Here is a 26,474-nt window from a genome sequence, read left to right as displayed (position 1 = left end):
AAATGCCATTGTCACATGCTAGCCATAGATACCTTTTGGAGTTCTTCTTTTCCTTTGTGCAAAGATCTATGGAAAACACCATTTCCAGCTCAAGATAAAAGAGGCTGGGCCCAAAAATTGGAACTGAAGTACATGTTATTCTGGGAAGAATGCAGGAGAGGTTGTGCATGTTTTTCATGCCAAGTATTTCAGATTCACGCAATCCAAAGACTGATTTGATTTGTAATCAACAAAAATATAGTTGCAACAATGTAAGCTGTTATTCTTGGAATGGAATGAAGTGTTTCCTTTTGACCAGATATATTAAAAATGTAGATTAAATAGCTACAATTATGTAAGGATTTGAATTAAAGATCCATTTTATAGTCTGAGCGAAACATTCATTTCTTTTTTTAAATCTTGCCTGTGTTCTTTCATTTAGTATCAAAGTGGAGGTTTGCTTCTCGTACATCGTGAGCACCGGAAATAGGAAGTACAATCGCAACATTAGTAAGTATCACCACTCTGAGCTGCTCCTTACAAGGCAGCACACGTAAACTTGTAGAATTATGGCTTCACTAGGAAAATACGTTTTGGCCATTGAATCAATATCATTTTCTTCGTCTTCAGCAGCTGAAATTGTTTGGTCTTGTGTTTGGAGTTGAGATGGGCTTCCTTGGTGGGTTTGACTGTTTCTCTAAGAAAGCTACTTAAGACTCTAGTTTGTAAAATCATGATTATTTATTTACAGCTCTCTGCACATCTCAGTAACTCTGCACAATGTTGAAATTTTCCTTCCCCCAGATCCCTGTTACTTTGTCATGTAAGCTTGCATCATAGTTACATCAGTATTAGATGCTTCTGAAATAAGCATTTAAATATGCTACGTCCGTTTCAAACTGAATTTTCCTGGTATTCTCGACCCCACCAGCGCAGCGCAAGGTTGGCGGGAATTACTACTGGACTCCACCACCAGATACCAGACGTGATGACCATTGGGGGGGCTTGGAGGACTTGGAGCCGGGTGGTCGGGGACATGGCAGGGCAGTGCCAGGTTTGCACTTCCAAGAGGCGGAGCCTGACAGGGGTCAGACCTGAAGGAGGCATGAAAGGGGAGAGAGACATGATTGGGGGGGGGGGTGCACCTGTTGAGTCCATAGCGGAGTTTCTCTCATCTAGTGTGGGCGGTGCGCGGAGGGCACTGGTACCAGAGATTAGGGGGTGGGGTTGGAACGCCAGCAATGAATGTGGGGGAGGGTTGGGGTGTTAGTGGAATGCCGACGAGGATTGTCGGCGGAGGGGCCCTGATCTTTGTGGAGCTGGTTGACAGCTCAATGAGGCCCCACCAGAGTGATGGCATAAACCACGCCGACGCATTCTTTTTCTCTAAGAGGCTCAATATATGGAGAGAAAACTGGTCTGTGCAACTAGAGAGCTACACCCCAATTTTCAGTTTGAACCTGATACTTTGCCAAATTCTGGTAAGATTCTGCCCACAGAGTCTGATGCGAATAAGCAGTGACTCTGCTTCAGTAACTATGTCCACAAGTTACACTGTGGTCTATTCTAGCAGATATTCACCATGTGGTGATTAGAATGGTCATTTACTATTATGATGAACAATGGCATTTGTTATTAGGGTTTCAGTTTATTGACAATGTATGGGCAGTTTGCTATTCAATACCTTGGGTTTGTTCAAAACTCTTCTCTGTGACTGTCTTGTCTTAGTCCTCTCCCTTCCATTTTATTCTCCCTCATTGTTGCCTGATTTTAGTTTTTTGACTCAACCTTAAGTTATTTGAAAGATCTACCTGCACAGGAGGAAGCCTACCGAGATGCCAATTGTTGTTGAAGGCCACTAAATTGATTTTTTTTCTTTCTACACAGCTCTTAAATACACCCTGGAGGTTGAGAAAGAGAGGCACGCTTCTCCACGTGTTAGATTTATTAAGACAAAGAGTGACACTTATAATGGGTTTTATTCAATGCCGGGAGTAAAATGCCAGACTGTCAAACTGGGGTTGATGGTAAGGTGAACCTGCCTTTGTGTCATTTTAATAACTTCTTCAAACAGTCTTTTTAATGCATATTAAGTGACTGGCTCTGCTAAGTTCAGAAATGACATTTGTACGGTACAAGCCTTAAGTTAAACCTTTCCAAAGAAAACCAACTCCCATTGGAAACCCATTGAAAAGTCAGAGAGAGGGTTTGGTTCAAAAAAATAGTGGCCAAGATCTATCAGCCCAAAAGGCAGTGCAGCGCAATGTGACCGGTATATGCTGGGAGGTCCCTGTTCCTGGATCTACCCATCTTGCCATGCCTCGTGAGGTATTTCGCGAGATGTTGCGATGTGAATCCCAACCATTGTGGGCAAGATCACCTTTTAGCAAATCTGCATATTAGAGTGAGACAACTAGTCCCACTCTAATATGCAACGATCTACCCAAGGCATGTGATCGAACTCCAAGGCCTTGGAGATCTCGGGTGAGCGCTGATCAGTGCTGGTCTCCACAAACAGGGACCAGACAGAATGGCACTCGTGGAGGCCTCTTAGGGGATCGGAGGCCCCCAGCTGCTTGTCCTCTGGGTAGGATGGCACTGCTGGTGCCACCTGGACACTGCCAGCCTGGAACCCTGGCAGTTCAACCTGGGTGTTAGCGTTATCGGTGAGTTGTGGTTTGGGGGAGTTTGGGGGTTGAGAGATTGGGATGCCATTTAAAAATGGCACCCCGCTCTCATCCTGCATTGAGGAGTTCCAGCAAGTGGAGCTCCTCAGTGCAGAAAACGGGACTAAGTGCGGCCTTGGCCACACGCTCCCCGATGAGGCCCGCAATCTACCCAAATGGTTGTTCGATAACATGGTGTTTCTCGGGGCTCCGAGCAGTGGGAGACACCCAGTCAGATGCGCGCTCAGGGACTCTGTTCCCATTTAGGTAGATCGCGCACAGTATGTTGTTTTGATTTCTATTGCTGTTTATAAAACTGCCATTCCCATTTTTGTCACAATCCCTCGTGTGTTTCACAACAGAAAAGATATTGGATGGAATTTTACCAAAAAATGGCAAAGTGACAGGTTCTGACGAAAACTGGTGTGTTTCTACCTCAAGATCTCCCGCACTTTGCCATTTTTTTGAAGCGGGCACGATTTGCGCCATCATTGTGAGGGGCAGAGCAAGTTCAGCTCCTAGCGACCCCATTGCAAACTGAAGTTAAAGACCCCTGTCCACGTACATTGGCACTCCCCATCAATGATCACTGGCATCAACCCCCCCACCCCCCAAGGATCACTGACATCAAACCCCACCCCCACCAGCGCCCACCCTCCACCAAGAATCATTGCCATCAACCCTTTCCCCTAAGGGTCGCTGGCATTGGGGCATCAGGGCCCTCTCAATTGGTCTTCCTATAGACCCCGCACACCCTCTACTACATAGGCACAGTCCCCAACTTTGCATCGCAATGGCTACTTTTAAATGTCTGGCTTAACTGATTGATTGATCAAACTTTTCCTCTAAAATGCCAACCAATGGCAATTTGCATTTATATTGCATGAAGTCAGCATGTTGCAAAATGTTTAGTCAACTAAACACTTTTTGGAAGTGTAGGTGCTGCTGCAGTGAAGTATTCCAAGGCACTTCACAGAAGTCAGGGCAGCTAACCAAAATCTTAGTCAAAGAAGAAGAGAAATGTGAGAGGCAAAGAGGTTTGAGGTGGAAATTCCAGAACAGTTGGGCCTAGACCGGTTGTGTGGTGGAAGAAGTGGAAGTTGCATTAGAGATCTGCCCCATCCCTGCCAGACTCTGGGCACTTCCAAAAGTCCAAATTTCTCTCCTTATTCCCTGGAATTTGTGTGCAGTTCTGGTCACTGCTTTACAGAAGGGCATAATTGCTCTGGAAAGGATGCAGAGATTTACTAGAACGTTGACAAACCTTGAAAGCTGCAGCTATAAACATTAATCAGATAGGCTAGCATTGTTTTCCTTGGAACTGAGTCTGAGGGGTGACCTTATTATGAGGCCTAGATAGGGTAGACAGGAGCGATCTGTTTCCCCTAGCTGAGGGGTCAGTTATCAGGGGCATAGATTTAAGGTGGTTGGCAGAAGGATTAGAGACGACATGAGGAAAGATTTTTTCACCCAGAGGGTGGTGGACATCTGGAACTCACTGCTTAAGTTATTTTGTGGGGCTGAAATGCTCACCTAATTGAAAGGTAACTGGATCTGCATCTGAAGTGCTGTGACCTGCAAGGCTATGGACCAGGTGCTTGAACATGGGATTAAAATGAGCAGCTAGTTTCTTTTTTGTCTGGCGCGGACACAATGAGCTGAATGGCCTCTTTCTGCCCCATAACCTTTCTATGGTTCTATGGATATTGAATCTTTCCACAATCCAATAGCCAGGTTCAATTACCCACTAAGGGCCTCAGTGGCAACAGACCTTCCCTCTGTGGACTTAGCCAGGGGTGGTGCCGGGAAGGTGGCAGGGTCCTGCTTGATTGAATGCTGTCCTGGCACCAAATTTGCCATGAAGAAGAGCACAAGATTCTACATCCTCTGCTGTTTCCTTGTCCTGCCACTCACCTCTCCCGGTTTACTGACTGTGGGGCTTTCCTACTGGCAACCCAGATCATGACCCTTTTTCCCAATCCTTTCAAGATAGGATGCTTTTCCCAATTCTACTTGGGCCATTTCAGTTCAGCCAAAATCTGGACCTTCGCTGTGCCTTGGTGAGTTAAGTAAGTGATTTTTTTTACAAAGATTGTGCCCTTGTCTTCTGTACTGCTTTTATTGTACAGTCCATCTATATTTACCAAACGTATTCATTGTTAACTTCTCCTCTAATCTATCCATCTGACTCTAATCATTTGCAATTTTTTGTTCTTCCCTTTGTTCTACTCTCTTGTCATCTATTCTTTTTGTTACCATATCCTCATCTCATTTTCCTTAGTGTATATTGCATATTGTGTCTCCGTGTACTCTACTGATAATTACGTTATCCACATGTAGAAAGTTTTGATTGTAGATGCCTTTATCCTCCAGCCATTACCAAATTTATTTGTGGGTCTGTACTTAAAAATATTACCATCTGCAAGAACTTCCTGTCAACAAAATGTTTCCCCTCAATTTACTGAGGACAATTCCAATGCTTCAGTTCTTCTAAGTATGGAAAGCTCAGAACAGGCTCGACTGAAATCCTTGACTGAGCATCAGAGTTTTAAAGTAAAATCAGTCTCCTTGGCAGTGATGAATTCCTGATATTACTTTGCACTGAAAAACATCTTCTGTGTGTTTTACAGGACAATGTGGAGGATAAGCTTCAACCCATTTCTATCATGCTGAGATACAATATTGTCAATAAAAATGCGTCTGGTCAAAGAATGGTCGATATGAATGATTATCCCATAATGAACCAAGCCAAGCCAAACACAAAAAAGGTAAGACAGGGGACATAAATAAGATCGTCAGTTTGGTGCTTTCTAAAGATCAGTAAGAAAGGAGAAGGAGCAATGTGCAGGACCATACATTTGAAGCTTGAGAGAACAATGGGGAAGTTGGGGTCCGGAAGTCCGCAATGAATTACTAATCAAATAAATGTCATTTTTTACGCACCTTGATTGGGAGTGCAAGGGAAGTACAAAACAATACTTTTCAATTCATAGAATGGAATCCCTACAGGAGGCCATTCGGCACATCGAGTCTGCACCAGCCCTCTGAAAGAGCACCCTATCTAGACCCATTCCCCTGCCTCATCCCCATAACTCCACCTAACCGTTGGACACGAAAGGGGAACTTGGCATTGGCAGTCCACCTAACCTGCACATCTTTGGACTGTGGGAGGAAACTGGAGCATCCGGAGGAAACCCACGCAGACACGGGGAGAATGTGTAAACTCCACACAGTCACCCAAGGCTGGAATTGAACCAGGGTCCCTGGCGCTGTGAGGCAGCAGTGCTAACTACTGTGCTGTCCTTTTATTTCTATTGCAACTCCTCTTGTTGGGTTTGTCACTAATCGGTTGAAACCGTTTTCTGGGACACATTGCATAAATTTTTCTCCCTCAGTTCCCTTTATATTGTTTGAATCCTTGTTGATATTGGCATAGTTAAAGTCTCCAACTATTATTGTGCCCTTGTTCTTACAGGCAGAAATATGCCTACATATTTGATCTCCCTTTCGCTGTTTGGGGATCTGTAGTGTACTCCCAGTAATGTCACTGCCCCTTGTTTATTTTTAAGCTCGACCCATAAAGCCTCATTTGTTGACCCTTTAGTGTATCACCCCTTGTCTTATAAAATAATCTGAAGGGTGGCGCAGTGGTTAGCACTGCTGCCTCACGGCACCAAAGACCCGGCTTCGATCTCGGCCCTGGGTCACTGTCCGTATGGAGTTTGCACATTCTCCCCATGTCTGCGTGGGCCTAACCCCCACAACCTAAAGATGTGCAGGGTAGGTAAATTGGCCATGCTAAATTGCCCCTTAATTGGATAGAAATAATTGGGTACTCTAAATTTTAAATAAATAAAAGAATTTGATGATGATTATACAACCAATGTTAATAGTGCCAAATTGATTAAAAGGATATTGCCAGAAGTCTCCAAATTTATCCAATTAGCTAATCTGCAGAGTATTGTTTGATCACTGCTCCATCCTTAGTTACACAATCTCACATTGGCGGAGATGGCACAGTTAAATAAGGAAAAAAGTAAATCAGCAGTCTCGCTACTGACTATCCAGTGATCTGTGCTGAAAGTGCACAAGCATTTATTGGTTTAGGACAAGATTAGGATGAGTTATAACGGCCCACGTGGTTGAACAGCTGAGTAGTTTATACGTGCTACCGAGGCTCTGATGTGATTAAACATGCATAAACATGGCTTGAATTCCGAAAAGACGTGTCTTACACACAATCAATTTTGCACTTTCTGGTGAGTTTTCTGTTAATAAATACAAAAAACTTTTTGCAGATACATTTTCAGAAGGAATGTGGCAATGACCGGACCTGCAGAAGCAATCTCAAAATGAAACATAGGTTTGGCAGATTAGACAGCAATGAGGTGTTTCATCCCATCAGACGGTAAGGGGAAGAGAAGGACTTACATGTTTGGTCTAGGTTTCCTTTTCAAAAGCTTGATCACTGGGGCATGAAAGAGCGCAGTCACATCTTTGAAACGGTGGCAGGAGGAGAGGGAGCGGTGGCAGGACAGGGAATGGGGGCAGGAGGAGAGGGAGTGGGGGAAGGGGGGGGCAGGGAGTGGAGGAAGGGGGGCAGGGAATGGGGGCAGGAGGAGAGGGAGTGGGGGCAGGAGGAGAGGGAGTGGGGGCAGGAGGAGTGGGAGTGGGGGCAGGAGGAGAGGGAGCGGTGGCAGGACAGGGAATGGGGGCAGGAGGAGAGGGAGTTGGGGAAGGGGGGGCAGGGAGTAGGGGCAGGAGGACAGGGAATGGGGGCAGGAGGAGAGGGAGTGGGGGCAGGAGGAGTGGGAGTGGGGGCAGGAGGAGTGGGAGTGGGGGCAGGAGGAGTGGGAGTGGGGGCAGGAGGAGGGGGAGTGGGGGCAGGAGGAGAGGGAGTGGGGGCAGGAGGAGGGGGAGTGGGGGCAGGAGGAGAGGGAGTGGGGGCAGGAGGAGTGGAGGCAGGAGGAGAGGGAGTGGGGGTAGGAGGAGAGGGAGTGGGGGTAGGAGGAGAAGGAGTGGAGGCAGGAGGAGGTAGTGGGGGCAGGAGGAGAGGGAGTGGGGGCAGGAGGAGAGGGAGTGGGGGAAGGGGGGGCAGGGAGTGGGGGAATGGGGGGCAGGGAGTGGGGGCAGGAGGCGAGGGCGTGGGGGCAGGAGGAGAGGGAGTGGGGGCAGGAGGAGAGGGAGTGGGGGCAGGAGGAGAGGGAGTGGGGGCAGGAGGAGAGGAAGTGGGGGCAGGAGGAGAGGGAGCGGGGGCAGGAGGAGAGGGAGCAGGGGGCAGGAGGAGAGGGAGCAGGGGGCAGCGGGACGGAGTGGGGGCAGGAGAAGAGGGAGTAGAGCACGGAGATGGGGAGCGTGGGCAGGGCGGGGAGTGGGGGGCAGGAGGAGAGGGAGCGGGGGGCAGTGAGTGGGGGCAGGAGGACAGAGAACGGGGGCAGAACAGAGATCAGAGGCAGGACAGAGAGCGGGGGCAGGGCAGGGAGCGGGGGCAGGAGGACAGGGAATGGGGGCAGGAAGAGAGGGAATGGGGGCAGGAAGAGAGGGAATGGGGGCAGGAGTAGCAGGACTGGCCCTGCCCAGCACATCATGGTAGTTGGTCATGGCTTGGTACTTTCTTCTGCTCAAGTGCTTTACCATCACACATGAAAGATGCATGATATGAGGTAGCAGCTAAAAAAAAAATCTGAAGCAGGAAAATGAGAGTAAATATAGAAATTACAACACTTAACAAAATGCTATTATAATTGGGAGAGGACTGGAGAAGGATGCAGTTCTCTCCATGTTGCTTCACCTTACTTGAAGCTGATTGTTTTTTTATTGCTGCTTCATTACCAGCATAAACGGCAAGCAAACCTTGGAGTACGATCCACAGATTAGCTCATATGGCCAGAAGCTTGTATTACAAGTGAATATTACAAATTTCCCAACATCACCCAGTAACGGCGAGGATGCACACCAGGCCAAGCTGAACATGACCTTACCAAATAAGTTGAGATATGTCGGTGTCCGTGCAGTAAGTAGACAAGCACTTGATATTTATAATTATTAGGCATTGGAGATGATTATATAAATTCCAGTGCTACATTGCTTCAGAAGCATATCTCATGTTAGTTGTTTAGGGCTAAATGATACATCTTAGTTCCCACATTGGTGTCTCAATATATTGTCGCTGATCGGTGAGACCAAGGCCGGGATTCTCCCCTACCCGGCGGGGCGGGGGGTCCCGGCATGATGGAGTGGCATGAACCACTCCGATGTCGGGCCGCCCCAAAGGTGTGGAGGTCTCCGTATCTTTAGTGGCCAAGCCCTCACATTGAGAGGCTAGGCCCGCGCCGGAGTAGTTGGCGCTCCGCCGGCTGGCGTTGACAGCCTTTGGCGCCATGCCAGCCAGGGCCAAAAGGACATTGCCGGCTGGCGTAAGTCCGCGCATGCGCCGGAGCGTCAGCGACTGCTGACGTCATCCTGGCGCAGGGGAGGGGGTCACTTCCGCCTCCGCCATGGTGAAGACCATGGCGAAGGCGGAAGGAAAAGAGTGCCCCCATGGCACAGGTAGGTGTTTTGATTCCCGCCGGCGGGAGAAGCTTGACAGCGGCGGGACTTCGGCCCATCGCGGGTCGGAGAATCGTCGGGGGGGCCACCGACCGGTGCAGCGCAATTCCCGCCCCCGCTAAATCTCTGGTAGGGGAGAATTCGGGACACGGCGGGGGCGGGATTGACGCCGGCCCCCAGCGATTCTCCGTCCCGGCGGGGGGTCGGAGAATCCCGCCCCAGATATTATTTAAATCTACGATCACACTATCATACAATCACTACAGTGCAGAAGGAGGCCTTTCAGCCCATCGAGTCTGCACTGACCCTCCGACAGAGTACTCTACCAAGGCCCACTACCCCGTCCTATCCCCGTAACCTCACCTAACCTTTGGACACTAAGGGGCAATTAATTTTACATGGCCAATCCACATAACCTGCACATCTTTGGACTGGGAGGAAACCGGAGCACCCGGAGGAAACTCACACAGAAACGGGAGAACGTGCATACTCCAAACGACAGTCACCCGAGGTCGGAATTGAACTTGGGGCCCCTGGTGCTATGAGGCAGCAGTGCTAGCCACTATGCCACCACAGGTGAGTAAATGCACTGCAAATGTAATCCTGCCCAATAGAAACCAGAAAGATCCCATTTTTAATTCACTGCTCTATGCTGAATTAGTTGATCTCAACCACTCTACACCACTGCACTGTAAATAACTTCAGCATGACAAATTGAAGCAGAGAGAAAATGGCCAGCTCCTCACTCCTGATCACTATCCAGTGATTGTGGATAATGTGCAGCCACCACATTGGGCTCAGCCCTGACATTGATGCTCACCACTGTTCACTGTTGAGCGTTCACTGACGAGGCTCATTGGTGAAGACCATTTGGACAGAGTGCTGGAGAGCTACCGACTTTTATATGGAAGTATAATCCTGCAAAAAGTGCCTTTATTCTGGGAGTAGGGGGGAGAATGCATGAACTTACTTTGTGTCTTTCTTTTAGAACTTAATAACGTGCAATGAGGATGGATACATTGTGGTCTGTGTACTGGGAAATCCTTTCAAAAAGAATCAGACGGTAGGTGATTCACCATCTCCCTTTAATGATGGTACGACAGTTCGAAAAGAACTCAGTTATACTTGGTGATCAAACATCTATATATCAAGTGCATTAATTATATTGTATTCCTGTATATTGGGTGTATTATCTGCACTACACTTCTATATATTAAGAGCATATTAACTCTACGGTAAGCAATCACTTCCATCAAATGAACCATGTAGGATAAGATAAATAGGCGAAGTTCACTGTGAGTTGCTTTATCTCTCTAGTAAATTATTTGAATCTTTGTAAGGTGTATCTGATAATGCATCCAAGTTTTACCCTCTAACATCTCGAATCCTGAAGAGGAAACTATTTTCTGAAAAATAGTTGTATGTTTACAAATTTTCCCGCTTATTACATGTCTACCCTCATTCCTCCTTTTCTGTTTTTTGTTCATTTGCTTAGCTTTAATACAGTACAGAACTATTGACCATACTGTGCTTTTAACTTTTTGTGTATTCATTCATGTGGGTATTGCTGGCTGGGCCAGCATTTGCTGCCCATCCCTAATTGCCCCTGTCTGGTCGTTTAAAAGTCAACCACATTGCTGTGGGTTTTGAATCACGTGTAGGCCAGACCAGATTAAGACAGCAGGTTTTATTAGTGAACTAGGTGGGTTTATACGACAATCAACAATAGTTTCATGGTCATCATTAGACCTTTAATTCCAAATCTTTTTACTGAACTCCGATTTCACCATCTACCGTGGTGGAACTCAATTAAGTATCCCCAGAGCATTACCCTGGATGGCTGCCTTACTAGTCCAGCGACAACACCACTTTACCACCATCTCTCCATACAATTGAAAACTTGATGAAACAGGTTGGCAGATAACAACACTCTTGCGCACATATTCTGTGTAATCGTATTCCTTTCTCTTGATGAGAGTTGGATGCAGTGTTGCAGCTGTGGCTTCTACAGTAAGGAACAACATTTTTTGCGACTAGGTTTCATTGCTAACCATGGGATTGCACTCTGTAAGATCCCAATCTTTCCCGAGTGACTTCCTGCCTCACACATCTTGCTTGTGCCCATCTTCAGTGCCATGGTGCTCTTGCTCGGATCATCGGCCGCTTCCATTGTTCCAGACTTGATGCACTTAGAGGGCTGGCACCCTTTCTACACCCGATGAAGTTGATGATACCCTCACTTAGTTTAGCTCACCAGCCAAGGCGAGGTACCAGGATTTGCCTGCTGCTGTGCATTTATTTTTATTCATTCATAGGATGTGGGCGTTGCTTGCCCATCCCTGAGGGCATTTTAAGAGTCTGTTGATCTGGAGTCACGCCTAGGCCGGACCAGGTAAAGATGACAGATTTCCTTCCCTGCAGAACATTAGGGAAGGAAATGGGTTTTTATGACAATTGACAATGGTTTCATGGTCATCATTAGACTTTTAATTCCAGAATCTTATTGAATTCAAATTTCACCATCTGCCCTGGTGGGATTCACATTACTCTGGGTCTCTGGATTATTAGTCCAGTGACAATACATATGCCACTACCTCCCATTGGCAGCTTGGAAGCAGGGGTGAGATCTGAGGAGGCTGGGACACCAATGAGCCTTATCTTCACTCAGAACCAGAATGTACAGCTGCCAGTGACTTTGATGCTAGTGCTGTCATAGCAGTCCCCCATATACTCAAATCTATAAATCTATGTTAACGCGGCATTATATCATAAGGAAGCAGTTAACGAGTTGAATTTCCTTTCAGTCTTCCACTAGAATTGCAGATCCTTCTGTAAAACTCTACTAGAATATTGCACACATACATGCACACAATAGAAATGGCCAATAATAGAACATAGAACAGTACAGCACAGAACAGGCCCTTCGGCCCTCGATGTTGTACCGAGCAATGATCACCCTACTCAAACCCACGTATCCACCCTATACCCGTAACCCAACAACCCCCCCCTTAACCTTACTTTTTAGGACACTACGGGCAATTTAGCATGGCCAATCCACCTAAACCGCACATCTTTGGACTGTGGGAGGAAACCGTAGCACCCGGAGGAAACCCACGCACACACGGGGAGGACGTGCTCAAACTGATATTTATATGAGATAGTAGGGTGAGAATGAAACATTTGAAGACATTTATCAGACATTGAGAATACGCACATGGCTGAGGTGATGGATGGGTAAGGCAGGTCAAAATGAAAAAGCTGGCACAGGAATTGAACCCGCACTGTCGCCATCGCTCTCCATCACGAACCAGCCTTCCAGTCAACTGAGCTAGCCGACCCCCCCCCAAGTTGGTGATAAGTTTCACATATACATGCAGTAATCATTCCTCACCACTAGATGGTGAAAGTACACTTTATAAGTACAGGCACATTCGCGGCTTAGCCCATGTGGCAGTATGATTTATAATAAGCAGATTATGATATTAAAATTTCATAGTACCAGAATTGTTTTCCTCAAGTTACTGATGCAAACGTGAACCTGACATTTTAAGCAGCGGTGCCCACAATCAAATTGGCGAACACCTGTGCTAAAGTACTGAAGACACAAAGTTATAAATGTCCAAATATAATGCACCGAAGAAATTGAACCCTATTGGAAATACCAAAGGGCAGGCTGGTGCCACATGGGTGCTTGAGCTCATTTCCACCTTACCTGTGGTAAAAACCATTTTATTCTCTGTTTCCCCGTCTCCATCACCCTCCCCCAGCTAATGGCACAACTCAGATGCTGGCCGGCAATCTGTAGGAATGGAGCTCAAAACCATCTGCCCCACTGGACTGCTTCTACTGAATTACTTTATTTTTTCACCCAGCTAGGTAAAGTCTTCATTGATGTAATTTTCAGCAAGACAATTAGTAACTAAAATTGCATTTCAGCCCTCCATTTGCGTACATCTTTCAATTCCTTTACGGATTGAAAATTGAAAGCCTTGCGATGGGCATGATTAGAATGTGGATAGAACATAGAACAGTACAGCACAGAACAGGTTATACCCGTAACCCAACAACACCCCCTTAACCTTACTTATTAGGACACTACGGGCAATTTAGCATGGCCAATCCACCTAACCCGCACATCTTTGGACTGTGGGAGGAAACCGGAGAACCCGGAGGAAACCCACGCACACACGGGGAGGACGTGCAGACTCCGCACAGACAGTGACCCAGCCGGGAACCGAACCTGGGACCCTGGAGCTGTGAAGCATTTATGCTAACCACCATGCTACCGTGCTGCCCATGTTTGCTTTTCGTTGGCGGATCAAAGAAGGTTGAAGAACTGAGATTGCCCCCGTACATTCACAAAACCTCAAGTATTAATTTGATCTCAAAATTGTGTTAAAAGTAGAAAGGTGAAAGGTGTCCAATGACTGGAAAACAAACGGGAGTGTCTGAAAAAGCTAACAGATGGCACATCTTTCTTTCATAGACTACGCTCAACATAATTCTTGAAGTAACTGGAATAACTCTCAACACGACAAAAATTGATGTGCCGCTCCAACTTTCTACGTAAGCACAAACTACACCCCCCCCCTTCTATTTAAATGGTCTATGGGGATGGTTTAGCACAGTGGGCTAAACAGCTGGCTTGTAATGCAGAACAAGGCAGCAGCACGGGTTCAATTCCCGTTCCAGCCTCCCCGAACAGGCGCCAGAATGTGGCGACTAGGGGCTTTTCACAGTAACTTAATTGAAGCCTACTTGTGACAATAAACAATTTATTATTATTATTCCTGGTTTGATTTCGGAAACTAAACATAAATTCCTTCAGAATTTGTTCTTTTCTGCTTACTTCTTTTAATAAAATAAGCTTGGGGTGGGGGAGATCCACACCACTGTGCAACAGACACCAGGGGGTTGGATCTACCAGCAAAGGCGTGAACAATACTCAAATATTTAAATGAGTTTGTAAATCTGCTCAGCATGTTCGAAGCCGGTGTCTCCCGGCTTCCTGGATTCCCCGCCCTCCGCATTCTCTGCATCAGACCGGCGGGAATCACTACTGGTTTCCAAAAACGGAAACGGTTGTGATGGACTCGCCTGAGGGCTTGGTGGCCATTGGGCCTCAACGTGGTCGGGGAAGGGCAGGGCAGTGAGCGCCCTGGCACTGCCAGTATGCTATCGGACACCTCCGAGAGGTGGGGCCTGGGACAGGATATGGTCATGGCCATGAAACGGTATGGGCAGGGAGGGTGCGGGGAACGATTGCTGGGTGTGAACCAGGTCGCGTCGGGCAGCGCGGACCGGGAGAATCGTGCTCTGTCCGGTGCGGGCCTGGTTTCGAGGCTCTCCTGCTATTCTCTGGGAATAGCAGATGTGCACCGGGCACAACGGGAGGGATAGAATTGCACCAAAATGTCTCTACCTTCTATGTTTCACGATGCCACATGCCTGGTGGGAAATTGGTGAAGGTAGCATTAATGTATCCTCTGCTCTGATGCTGCATTCAATGATTCACTTGATAACTCCTCACAATTTACTGTGGTCAAGTTATCAGTCACCATATGGATAATCACTGGCAGCAAAAGATGTTTATTACATCAAATTAAGAATGCCACATTTGTAAAATGTTAATTAAACATTACTCTATTACTTTATTGACAGGGAGAGTGTGCAAAATGACTTGGAAACAGATTTAGCATCAGTATTCATCGAAATTCAACTACAAGTTAGTCTTATTGGGTAAGTATGTAATAGGTATTGAACAAATACAAGTTACTTGCATGCTATAAACATGATTTAAGTCATACCTTTTAACAAGCTGCTTTTACTTTAAATTTTCAGTAAACACACCCTTTTATCAATGTTACAATATTAGACACTAAATCCTTATTTTAACTTTGCCTACTCATTGGAAATGGGACAGTATTGCCATTCAAATAGTGGTAGAGTATTTGACTGGAGGTCTTGCGGACCAGTGTGTAGCATCCCTGCCTCTCAGCTAGAAACTCTGAGTTCTGAGGTGCAAAATGTTGCAACCTGTAAATGCTTCCGATATGCCTTGGCAGGCCGTAGGAGCAGAGGGTCTCCTATTCAAACAGAATCGTGAGGTAGCTACGGCACAACAGCCTCCCCATGTTAAAAGATTCCACGTGCAGATTCTTGACATGGGATGTACTCCATAGGAAGAATCCTCCTTGTTTTGAGGGACTACCAGAGAAAGTACTTACCAATCCGTCGCTGATGCATTTTCACCCCTTAAAGGCAGGTGGGGGCCTCCTGAATAAAAATTGGGATCAGTTAGCACAACTCTGGGAGATAATATCTAAGCTAAATAATTGTTTTTTATAATTTTAAAGTGCCCAGCTCTTTTTTTTTTCTAATTAAGGGGCAATTTAGCATGGCCAATCTACCTACCCTGCACATCATTGGGTTGTGGTGGGGGAGGTTGAGACCCACGCAGACACAGTGAGAATGTGCAAACTCCACACGGACAGTGACCCGGGGCAGGGATTGAACCCGGGTCCTCTGTGCGATGAGGCAGCAGTGCTAACCACTGCACCGCCGAATAGATTGTTTATAACACATTTAACTAATAAACCAAATCCTGTTTGGAGACCAAAGGAAGTACATTTTGTTGATTGAAATGGTGTGCATACATGTTTAAGGTTTATTTAACCAGTTATTTCATTAAATAAGAAATTGGTGATGCGGAAAGCCACAATGTTCACTAACAAACTGCTGATCATGGTGAACGTTCTGCAATTGCCTTCACACCAGTGAGTTTGAGATGCCCACGGCTTATTCATGCACTGAATTCCTTCCACCTGTTTACTAAAGGCACCTCACACTTTCTGTGACGTTCAGCAGTATAATTCCCTCGACTGGAAACAAGCACTGACTTGATCTGTTTGTATGGCTGGGTGTAAGACCTTGGATTTGTAGAGGACCGATTATAGTTGTTAACCGCTTCACAAAGCCTTTAATTGGTTACCCTTTGTACCTTCATTCACCAAGACAATTTATCAGGAGACATTTGTAGTTTCATCACTGGTGCTTCGCTTCACAAACTATTGCAATTGGCTGTACCTAGTGTAACATTCGTGCATCAATGTGATATTATGGTTCCCAATAAAATTCCTGTTTTTTGTTTTCATAATTCTTATTAGGGAAAAGAAAACACAACCAACATATTTCAGTGGTACAGTCATGGGTGAAAGTGGAATGAAGAGTTTTGAAGATGTAGGAAGCCATGTGGACTTCACATTCGAGGTGAGTGCAATATAAGGACCTGGCACATGCAGGGTTAACGAAGAACTGAGTACGGTGCTACCTACACCATGATGTAAGAAAACACATGACCACTTCCGGTGGCGGCTATGAAGGAGTAAGTCGCACATTTGGTGGCTCCCTCTCTGGTTGGACTTTTGGACCTTTTCCAGCTGACTTGAATTGTAAAACTGATGACACAGGCAATTGTGTACTGAATTCCCACATCGGGGCATGGAGAGACGGACTAGAAGTGCTCGTAAAGGCAGAATCAGAAAGACCGAGAAGGCTTAGGCTGAAGACAGCATGGCGGAGGACTGGACCTCTGCTTTGTAGACCCAGCAGTCAACGGAGCAGCAAGTTATTCAGGAAGGCTTTGCTAAGCAGAAACAGGACTGCTTGGACCCGATTTTTTATTTTTAAAGTCAATTGAGCGGCTGGAGCATAGATTAGACGGCCAAGATCGGGCCATCCACAAGGTAGAGAAGGCGCTAGCTGAGCAGGAGGAACATCTGCGGTGGAGTTGGAGGTGGGGATGCTGAGAGACCAGCAGAAGAAGCTCCTGGAGAAGGTAGAGGACATGTAAAATAGGTCCCGCCAACAGAACTTGAGAATCGTTGGGCTCCCGGAGGGGTCCGAAGGAGCGGACGCTGGGGCATACATCGCAGACATGTTTGAGAAGCTGGGGGATGGGGCATTTTCCCAGCCCTTGGAGGTGGACAGGATTCACAGAGCACTCGTGAGGATGCCGCAAACGGGAGACCCCCCCAAGGGCAATGGTGGTGAGATTCCATAGATACTTGGATAAGGAGCGCATTCTACAGTGGGCCAAGCAGACATGGAGCTGTAAGTGGGACAACAGCATCCTGTGGGTTTACCAAGACCTGAGTGTGGAGGTGGCCAGGAGAAGAGCAGGCTTCAACCAGATTAGGTAGATCCTTTTTAAGAAAAAGGTGAAGTTTGGACTGTTGTATCCAGCCCGTCTCTGGGTCACGCACGAGGAACAGCACTTTTATTTCGAGTCGCCTGAGGACATGCTGGTCTTCGCGAAGAGGAAAGGACTGGTGGTGGACTGAGAACTTTTGAACTTTGCTGCAACGTTCTTGTTTTTTGCTTTTGTTTTTCTGTTCTTTTTTTTAAAGTTTTTCGTTTTGTTGAAGCTGTTTGTAATGCCTTTTGCATTGATTTGAGACCAGCGGTAGAGCTGAGTGAGTTAAGGTTTTCATTTGCACTGTTGGGGGATGGAGGCGTGCTTGTTTAGAACTTGGTGTTTTTCTGTCGGGCAATTGTGTGGGGATTGTTTGACGTTGGAGTATGTTTGTATGGGGGGGAACAATAGGTAGGAGACTATCCGGCACCAGGGATGGGGGCCACCAAGCTAGTTGGGTGGGCTAGCTCACTGAAGCGCAGTGGGGGGGGGGGGGGGGGGGGGTGCATATGTTTGGTTTATTAAAGAGGTTGGGTTACAGATTGGTGTTACTAGGCGGGGAAGGGGGTAAATGTTCTGCTGACGAGGGAGGGACTTGGGCTAAGGGACAGAGAGGAGGTTGGGGGCGGAGGCTGCCTGGGGGCGGACCGGTGGAGGCGCGGAGCATGGGCTGGAAGCAAGCCCAAAAAAGGAGATGGCTGATTGGCGAAGGGAGGGGGGGCAATGAGCCCCCCAACTAGGCTGATCACCGGAATGTTCGAGGGTTAAATGGGCCGGTCAAGAGGGCACGTCTGTTCGCGCTTCTTAGGGGACTGAAGGCGGACATGGTAATGTTGCAGGAGACGCACCTTAGAGTAACTGACCAGATTAGATTGAGGAAAGGCTGGGTCAGTCAGCTCTTTCACTCGGGACTAGACACAAAGACGAGAGTTGTCACGATTCTGATCAATAAGCGGGTGGTGTTTGAGGCGGGTAGAATAGTCTCGGATGTGGGTGGTCGGTACATTATGGTCAGTGGGAAACTGGAGGGGGTGCAGGTGGTATTAGTAAATGTGTATGCGCCAAATTGGGCTGATGTGGTGTTTATAAAGAGGATGCTGGGGAAGATACCGGACCTGGACTCGCACAGGTTGGTCATGGGAGGGGACTTCAACACAGTTATTGACCCTGGCTTGGACCGGTCAAGCTCGAAAACGGGTTGATGAGGATGTTCAATGAGGGAAGGGAAAGAGGGGTGCTGCCCCCGACGATGTCACAGGCCACGATTACGCTGATTCTGCAGCGGGACAAGAACCAGGAGCTGTGTGGTTCCTACAGGCCGATATCCCTGTTGAATGTGGATGCTAAATTGCTGGTCAAAATTTTGTACTCCAGGATTGAGGATTGTGTTACGGACGTTATTGGGGAGGACCAGAAGGGATTTATTACAGGTAGGCAGTTGGTGGCCAATGTAAGAAGGTTGTTAAATGTGATCATGATGTCCCCGGAAGGTAGGGAAGTGGAGGTAGTGATCGCAATGGATGCAGAAAAGGCTATTGATCACGTAGATTGGGATTATCTGTGGGAGGCACTGGGACGGTTTGAATTTGGGCGGAGCTTTATTGACTGGGTCAGGTTGCTGTTTCAGGCTCCAGTGGCAAGCGTACGGACGATTCGGACAACATCGGACTATTTTAGACTGCACCGGGGGACGAGACAGGGATGCCTCCTCTCCCCACTGTTGTTCATGCTAGCTATAGAGCCGTTGGCAATTGCTCTGAAAGCCTCAAGGGGCTGGTCCGGTGGGGTGGGGGGGGGGGGGGGGGGGGGGGGGGGTGAAGCACAGGGTCTCACTCTATGCTTCTGTATGTATCGGACCCAATAGAGGGGATGGAAGAAATCATGAGGATTCTAGAGGGATTTGGCCGGTTTTCGGGGTATAAGCTGAATAAGGGGAAAAGTGAGATGTTTGCGGTCCAGGCGAGGGGACTGGAGAGGCGATTGGGGGAGCTGCCGTTCAGATTCGTAGGGGGAAGCTTTAGGTACCTAGGCATTCAAGTGGCGCGGGAATGGGACTGGCTGCATAAATTAAATCTGGCCCGACTAATAGACCAAATGAAGGACAATTTTTGGAGATGGGACGTGCTTCCGGTGTCACTGGCTGGGAGGGTGCAGACGGTGAAGATAACGGTCCTCCCGAGATTCCTAATTGAATTTCAGTGTCTCCCCATCTTTATTCCGCTGTCCTTTTTTTTTTATAAATTTAGAATACCCAATTAATTATTTCCAATTAAGGGGCAATTTAGCTTGGCCAATCCACCTACTCTGCACATCTTTGGGTTGTGGGGGCGAAACCCACGCAGACACGGTGAGAATGTGCAAACTCCACATAGACAGTGACCCAGAGCTGGGATCGAACCTGGGACCTCGGCACCGGGCTCAGGAGGGCCAACCCACTGCGCCACCGTGCTGCCCTTCGCTGTCTTTTTTTAAACAAGTCAACAAAGTGATCACTGGCTTCATTTGGGCGGGCAAGACCCCACGTGTAAGGAAGGTAATGCTTGAGCGGAGTCGGGGAGACGGCAGTTTCGCGCTGCCAAATTTTAGGAACTATTACTGGGCGGTGAACATAGCCATGATCAGGAAGTGGGTGGTGGGGGAGGGGTCAGCATGGGAGCGTATGGAGGCGGCTTCATGCAAGGGCACCAGTCTGGGGGCATTGGTAACTGCGCCTCTGCCGTTCCCGCCGGCAGTGGTGGTGGTGCCCTGAGAGTCTGGGGGCAATGGAGGAGACATGTGGGAGCAGAGGGAGCATCGGTCTGGTCCCCAATCTGGAATAATCACCAGTTTGCCCCGGGAAGTATAGATGGGGGGGGTTCTGGATATGGCGGAGAGCAGGGATTGAGAGGACGGGGGATATGTTTATAGAGGGGAGCTTCCCGAATATGAGGGCGCTGGAGAAGAAGTTTGGGTTGGCGAGGGGAAACAAATTCAGGTATCTGCAGGTGCGGGACATCCTACGTAAACAGGTGTCAACCTTCCTGCTCCTACCACTAGGGGGGATTCAGGACAGGGTAGTTTCCAGAGGATGGGTAGGAGAAGGGAGCGTCTCTGACATTTACAAGGAACTTATGGGGTCAGAAGAGACGCAGACCGAGGAGCTGAAGCGCAAGTGGGAGGAGGAGCAGGGAGGAGAGATAGAGGATGGTCTATGGGCGGACACATTGAGTAGAGTCAATGCTTCCATAACATGTGCCAGGCTCAGCCTGATACAATTCCAGGTCGTTCACCGGGCTCACATGACAGTGGCCCGGATGAGCAGATTCTTTGGGATGGAAGACAGGTGTGCAAAATGTGCAGGAGGACCAGTGAACCATGTCCACATGTTCTGGGCATGTCCGAAGCTTAGGGGATTTTGGCAGGGGTTTGGAGATGTCATGTCCACGGTGTTAAAAACAAGGGTGCCGCTGAGTCCAGAGGTGGCGATTTTCGGGGTGTCGGAAGACGTGGGAATCCAGGAGGAGAAAGAGGCAGACGTTCTGGCCTTTGCTTCCCTGGTAGCCCGGAGACGGATACTATTAGCTTGGAGGGACTCAAAACCCTCGAAGTTGGAGACCTGGCTATTGGACATGACTAGCTTTCTCTGGAGAAAATCAAGTTCGCCTTGAGAGGGTCACTGTTGGGGTTCGCCCGGAGGTGGCAACCGTTCGTCGACTTCTTCAAGGAAAATTAATCGTTAGCAGAAGGGGGGGGGGGGGGGATTAGTTTAGCTTAGAGTAGAGGGTTAATAAAGGTGGGACCTGTAAGGAAGGGAGACGGCTTTTGCACTATGTTTATCGTTTCATGTACATTGTTTATTTTGTTGTTGTTACAATACCAAAAATACCTCAATAAAATGTTTATTTTAAAAAAAATACACATGACCTAGCCCTTCAACATAAAGTAATGGAAGGAAAGAATGAAAGCATACCTAAATGCCAGTCCATCCTGCAAGCCAACAATAAAAACCAGAACCAACAGAGCTTACCACTCTTCCAACAGAATGGGGAATGAGGTGTGGAAGGGTTATAAGACCCCCAGGTCACCTGAACCTCTAACTTCAAGGACTTGAAGGATGAAGTAGGGGTAGTAAGAATGTTATAATAATTCTAAAGCAGTAATAGCAATAATGTTGCAATTGATTTAAGACTAATAACAATGTAAGACATGAAGTAAGTTAGTGTAGCCCCATAAACATTGGATAAAGGCTTGTGAAGGAGGTGTAGTATAAGGTTCTGGCACATAGAGTAATGTGGGACTGACTACAGTACCAGCCATACAGAGAAGTATGAAGCCACATGACCTATACCCGGGGTGAGAGTGGTATTGAGCTGAGAAGCATTAATACCTAAACATGGAGATAGCTCCTCCCTGTACCCTCTACTGTACATGTGCATAGTTACAAGTATTTAATAAAAAATTCCTGTCAACCTCCAGAAGACCACAAAGACAACTTTAACTGATATGTTCTGTAACCGCCACCATTGCAATAGTGAGGACAGAAAGGATACTATAGAAATTGCTTCATGACCTATACATGGTCTGAAACTAAATGCAGTACATCTCGCTATATGACACTGCAAGTCACTTGTGGGGCAGAATTCCACTGGTTGCTTTTCTTTATAAAATCACCAAAGTATTGTTAAACCATGTGTTAAGAAACAATATAAATATTTCCCCATCATGCTCGAACAGTATTAAAATGCAGAAGGTGCGTGTCCCCACCTTTTAAGCTTAAAGTGTTTTGTTGGATAATTTTTTCCAACCCTTTCCTCATTTCTTCACAAATGCAAAACACCAGAAGCTAAATCATGCTAAAAAGCCTAATTACATTGCTTACTCGTGATAGCATTGCAAAAACAAAACACTTATTCTTGTCCAAACTGCGTCAATGGGTGAGCAGAATCAAAGAGAAGATGGAATAACTCGAGAAACAATAAGCAGGATTCTCCATTAGCTGACATCGGAAACGCGATTGGGTGGAAAATAGGATCCGAGGCACATCGCAATTCTCTGTCATCTCAACAGCGGCATCAATGCGGTCCGCAATGCACATACAGTAAACACCGTTTGTATGTCATTTGCGTGCCCGGCCTGGTATTCTCTGGGGCCTCCGCGATGCTCCGCTTCAATTGGGCCTCACTTCATAAATTAAACCACTCAAGCCTGATAAATAATGTCAGAGGGAATCTACAGAGGTGGAATGAGCCTCCCTCTGTCCCTGGCGGGTAGCATCCAAACGATCAAAATAAATGTACTTCCCAGGTTTTTTTATAAATTAAGGTTAAGAAATTTATTTCCACTTCATTTGGATACGTACGAATCCACAGTGTTCTGCTCCAGAGAGGCATGCAGTAAGGAGGCTTGGCTCTCCCAAATGTTTTGTATTACTATTGGGCGGCCAACATCCAAAACATTTTGCAGTGGATTCGTGACCCTGACTCGATTTGGGGCAATATGGAGGCACGCGCATGCACTACCTCTATTCTTCATGCCATAATTACTGCACCACTGCCCTTCTCCTCTGCTTTTTTAAAGGATCTAGATACTGTCAGCTGTTAGGGGGTTATAGTGTTTAAGTTTAAACTTGGTTGAGGATGTGTTTGTACCTTTTAGACATTGTACCTTTACATCTTTGTTTTGATTGTAATATTGTTAGTGTTATTTAAACGTTTAATAAATATATTTGAAAAAAAAAATTACACTAACTGCCAATTTAAGATTGTGGGGCTGGCAGTGTGGTGCATTTGCGGGTATGGGCAGCTACGTATATTATTACATAGGTAAGGGGGCTGGTTTAGCTCACCTGGCTGGACAGCTGGTTCGAGACACAAAGTAGGGCCAGCAGCATGGGTTCAATTCCCGTACTGGCTGAGGTTACTCAAGAAGGCCCGCCTTCGTAACTTTGCTCCTCAACTGAGGTGTGGTGATCTTCAGGTGAAATCACCACCAGTCAGCTCTCCCCCTCAAAGCGGAAAGCAGCCTATGGTCATCTGGGACCATGGTGACCTTACCTTTATCTGTATTAATACATAGGGCCCTGTTCTTTGCAGACACAAAGAACATGCGCACACATTGTGCTTGTTTCAGCTAAATAAAATAAGTGACAGCCATTTGCTGGTTCATTCTTCAGGGTAATGCCTTGACCAATAAGAGTCAAGCTGCTGTTTCAGATTTCAAATGTTGCTTGGCAGTTAACTGTCAATCACCATCAACTAGTACAACACCTCTGCCAATCAGAGTCCACGTGTCACCAATTAGCCCCCTCTGTTGTTTCCTTTACAATTGATATTCTTGCAAATTATCCTGATGAGTGAAAGATATAAAGCTTCGACAAAAAATATCTTTGGTTTCAGCAATATTGAAGTTCTATACTACCAAACAAAGAGTTAATATAGTGACTGTTTGTATCTTGTAGCTCACAAATTAGATATAGGTATTAAATGCACATACAAGCATGCTAATATTTTCCTGTATTAAACTCCTTCTACAGGTGACAAACCTTGGAGAGACTTTGGGTGATTTAGGAATACTGTACCTCAGTTTTCTGTGGCCATATGAAATAAGTAATGGGAAGTGGCTGCTGTATCTCACTGAAATCGAAACAAATGGGACAGAAAACCAGTACTGCATACCAGCAAAAAACATTGTAAATCCACTGAATTTAACGGTAATTGCATATTTCCTATGCTATTCTACATTGTAATTAAACATCTTGATAACAGTATTCACTTTTTAGCATTAGCACCAACAAATATATAACACCTTCAACTTTATGAATTGTCGCAAGGTGCTTCATTGTAAAACAAAGTGTAACAGTGGGGAGGGATTGGGCCGATTTTCCGGCCCCGTTCTTCCTGCAAACTCTCGCGAGAGGGCCATAATGGGATCTGCACTTTGAGATTCCCCCTGCCGGGGATGAAACCAGGTTTACATGCTGTGCCTGCATGGCGGAAAGGGGGGGGGGGGGGAGATACCCAACCTTTAAGTGGTGGAGGGGGGGAGGTGGCTCCCTGTGTTAGGGGTGTTCCCCTTACCTGCTAGGGGTCCCAAATTGCTTGGGGGAGGGGGGGCATTCACTTTGAGATCAGGCTGACCTTTAAAAATGAAGCCCCGATCTCTGAATTCCAGCTTTACCCGTGAGCGTATGTGCACCCCCCCCTCCCCAAAAAAAGCTGGCTGTGTAATCCTCACCAGCACTTTGAAATAGCACAGATTGCTATTTGATTGGGCTAGAAAAGGCAGCTTGGAGGGCATCACAGTGGCATAGTGGTTAGCACTGCTTCCTCATGGCACCCGAGGATCCGGTTTCAATCCCAGACCCAGATCACTTTCCGTGTAGGGTTTGCACATTCTCCCCGTGTCTGCGTTGTCTCACCCCTATAACCCCAGAAAGATGTGCAGGGCAGGTCTCTTGGCCCCTTAATTGGAAAAAAAACCTAAATTTATTTCACAAAAGATAGCTTTGAGTCCAGCTAGCTCAACGCTGCTTTTCTAATCTGATCTGGCACCCTGCAATGTTTGGAAAATTCCACCCATTAGGTCAGGTGCCCAAACACCTGATCAGAGAGGTAGGTTTTAAGGAATGTCTTAAAGGAAGAAGAAGGAAGCAAAGGTGCAGATGTGTATGGAGGGTATTCCAGAGCTGGAGCTTAGGCAACTAAAGGCGCAGCCACCAATGGCGGGGCAATTACAATTGGGGATGCACAAGAGGCCAACATTAGACGAGTGCAGATATCTAGGAGGGTTGTGAGGTGATCTGTCACAAGAGACGTTAACTAAGACTCAGTTTGCCTGCTTGAGTGTATGTTTCTATTTCAAAGAAGAGTAGGGCAAATATCCCTGGTGTCTTGGTCAATATTTATTTCTCAAGCAACATCACAAAAAATTGATGATCTAGTTGTTATCAAATTTCCGTTTGTGGGACTTTTTTGTATGCATATTGGCTGCCGTGTAAGATCACATAACGAGTGCAGCATTTGATGTGACCCTAAAATTGAAAGCCGTTCAAGAATTGCTTGCGTTTTGTCCCACGGTTGAAGAATGGGTTCCTGATTGCAGCTGAGCTAAGAACAACAGGTTTCTGCACTGTGTAACAAACAAAAAGGTTTCTGGCAGGGGAGGTAAGCTCCAGTTAGAAAGGAAGCAACAGTGACTTTACAAATATCTGACTGTTTTTGCATTTCCTTGTCAATAGGCCATCAGCCTGTTCTCTGAACTGAAAATGATAAATTCTATTAAAATTGTGTAATAGTTAAAGATCTGTCCCATCACTTATGATAAGCCTATTTTCCAAACAAGTTGTGGTTTTCACTTAGAAATTCACTAATTATTCTAACCGTGCACAACAACAGAGATTAAAGATTTTTTTTAGCAACTCAGTAATGTAGTGAGCTTAGCATACGAAGAGTAGGAAACTGCTTGGGGCTTGGGCTAGAGAGAGATGTCAGCTGGCTAGTGGGTAAATACTTAACAGTTTATAGTTTGATGGCTGTGAATGGTTTTAATCAATTTGTGTGCACTATTTAGTTGATAATGAGGCATTGAAAGCCAAGATGTGGGACAAACCTTTGCAGTCCCCGAATGGCGGGTTTGCCGTGGGAACGCCCAAATAATTCCCCAGTTGCCCTCCCACTGCACTTGTGCCTGGCCGCAGACTGTCCACGATTTTATGGGCAGGGGGCACAGGGTGGTGGCGGGCAGGGCCCAGAGTGGCCTTAAGTGGTCAATTGCCGGTCACATAAGGACCATTTCCTAACTGCGCCCCCCCCCCCCTCCATTTTGAGGTCAGCGGATTAGTGGGCTAGTTCAGGCATGTGATGTGGCGTGGAATATCTTACCCATGTTTCCAGAAAACAACATTTATGTTGTTAAAGAAGATTAATATGAACCTTGAAATTGTTCTTCAGATGACGAAAGAAGCAAGCCACCGAGAAAGAATAAAACGTGAAGTGAGGCCCAGAAAGGCCAAGAATTTAAAACTATTGACTGCATCGAAAAAAGGAAAAGGCAACTTGCAGCTAGTAAGTATATTAACATGGAAACTTCGAAGGAATCATACAGGTTAT

The 26,474-nt window shown here is 46.7% G+C and overlaps 1 protein-coding gene across 1 annotated transcript in view; it reads left to right on the top strand.

The window, feature by feature from the left end:
• Positions 1–26,474, top strand: part of LOC119954154 (integrin alpha-3-like) — a 210,151-nt gene that overhangs the window by 166,706 nt on the left and 16,971 nt on the right. Inside the window, exons 11-21 of the mRNA XM_038779108.1 lie at positions 422–489; positions 1,867–2,006; positions 5,276–5,413; positions 6,944–7,053; positions 8,481–8,658; positions 10,183–10,257; positions 13,681–13,760; positions 14,856–14,933; positions 16,361–16,463; positions 23,900–24,076; positions 26,316–26,429. Of these exons, the coding sequence (XP_038635036.1) occupies positions 422–489; positions 1,867–2,006; positions 5,276–5,413; positions 6,944–7,053; positions 8,481–8,658; positions 10,183–10,257; positions 13,681–13,760; positions 14,856–14,933; positions 16,361–16,463; positions 23,900–24,076; positions 26,316–26,429 (1,261 nt within the window). The remainder of the gene's footprint in view (positions 1–421; positions 490–1,866; positions 2,007–5,275; positions 5,414–6,943; positions 7,054–8,480; positions 8,659–10,182; positions 10,258–13,680; positions 13,761–14,855; positions 14,934–16,360; positions 16,464–23,899; positions 24,077–26,315; positions 26,430–26,474) is intronic.

This window comes from Scyliorhinus canicula, chromosome 19 (genome assembly GCF_902713615.1).
Source record: "Scyliorhinus canicula chromosome 19, sScyCan1.1, whole genome shotgun sequence".
Classification (NCBI taxonomy): Eukaryota; Metazoa; Chordata; class Chondrichthyes; order Carcharhiniformes; family Scyliorhinidae; genus Scyliorhinus; species Scyliorhinus canicula.
The sequence above is the reverse complement of the archived record's forward strand: the minus strand, read 5'-3'. Positions and strand labels throughout refer to the sequence as shown.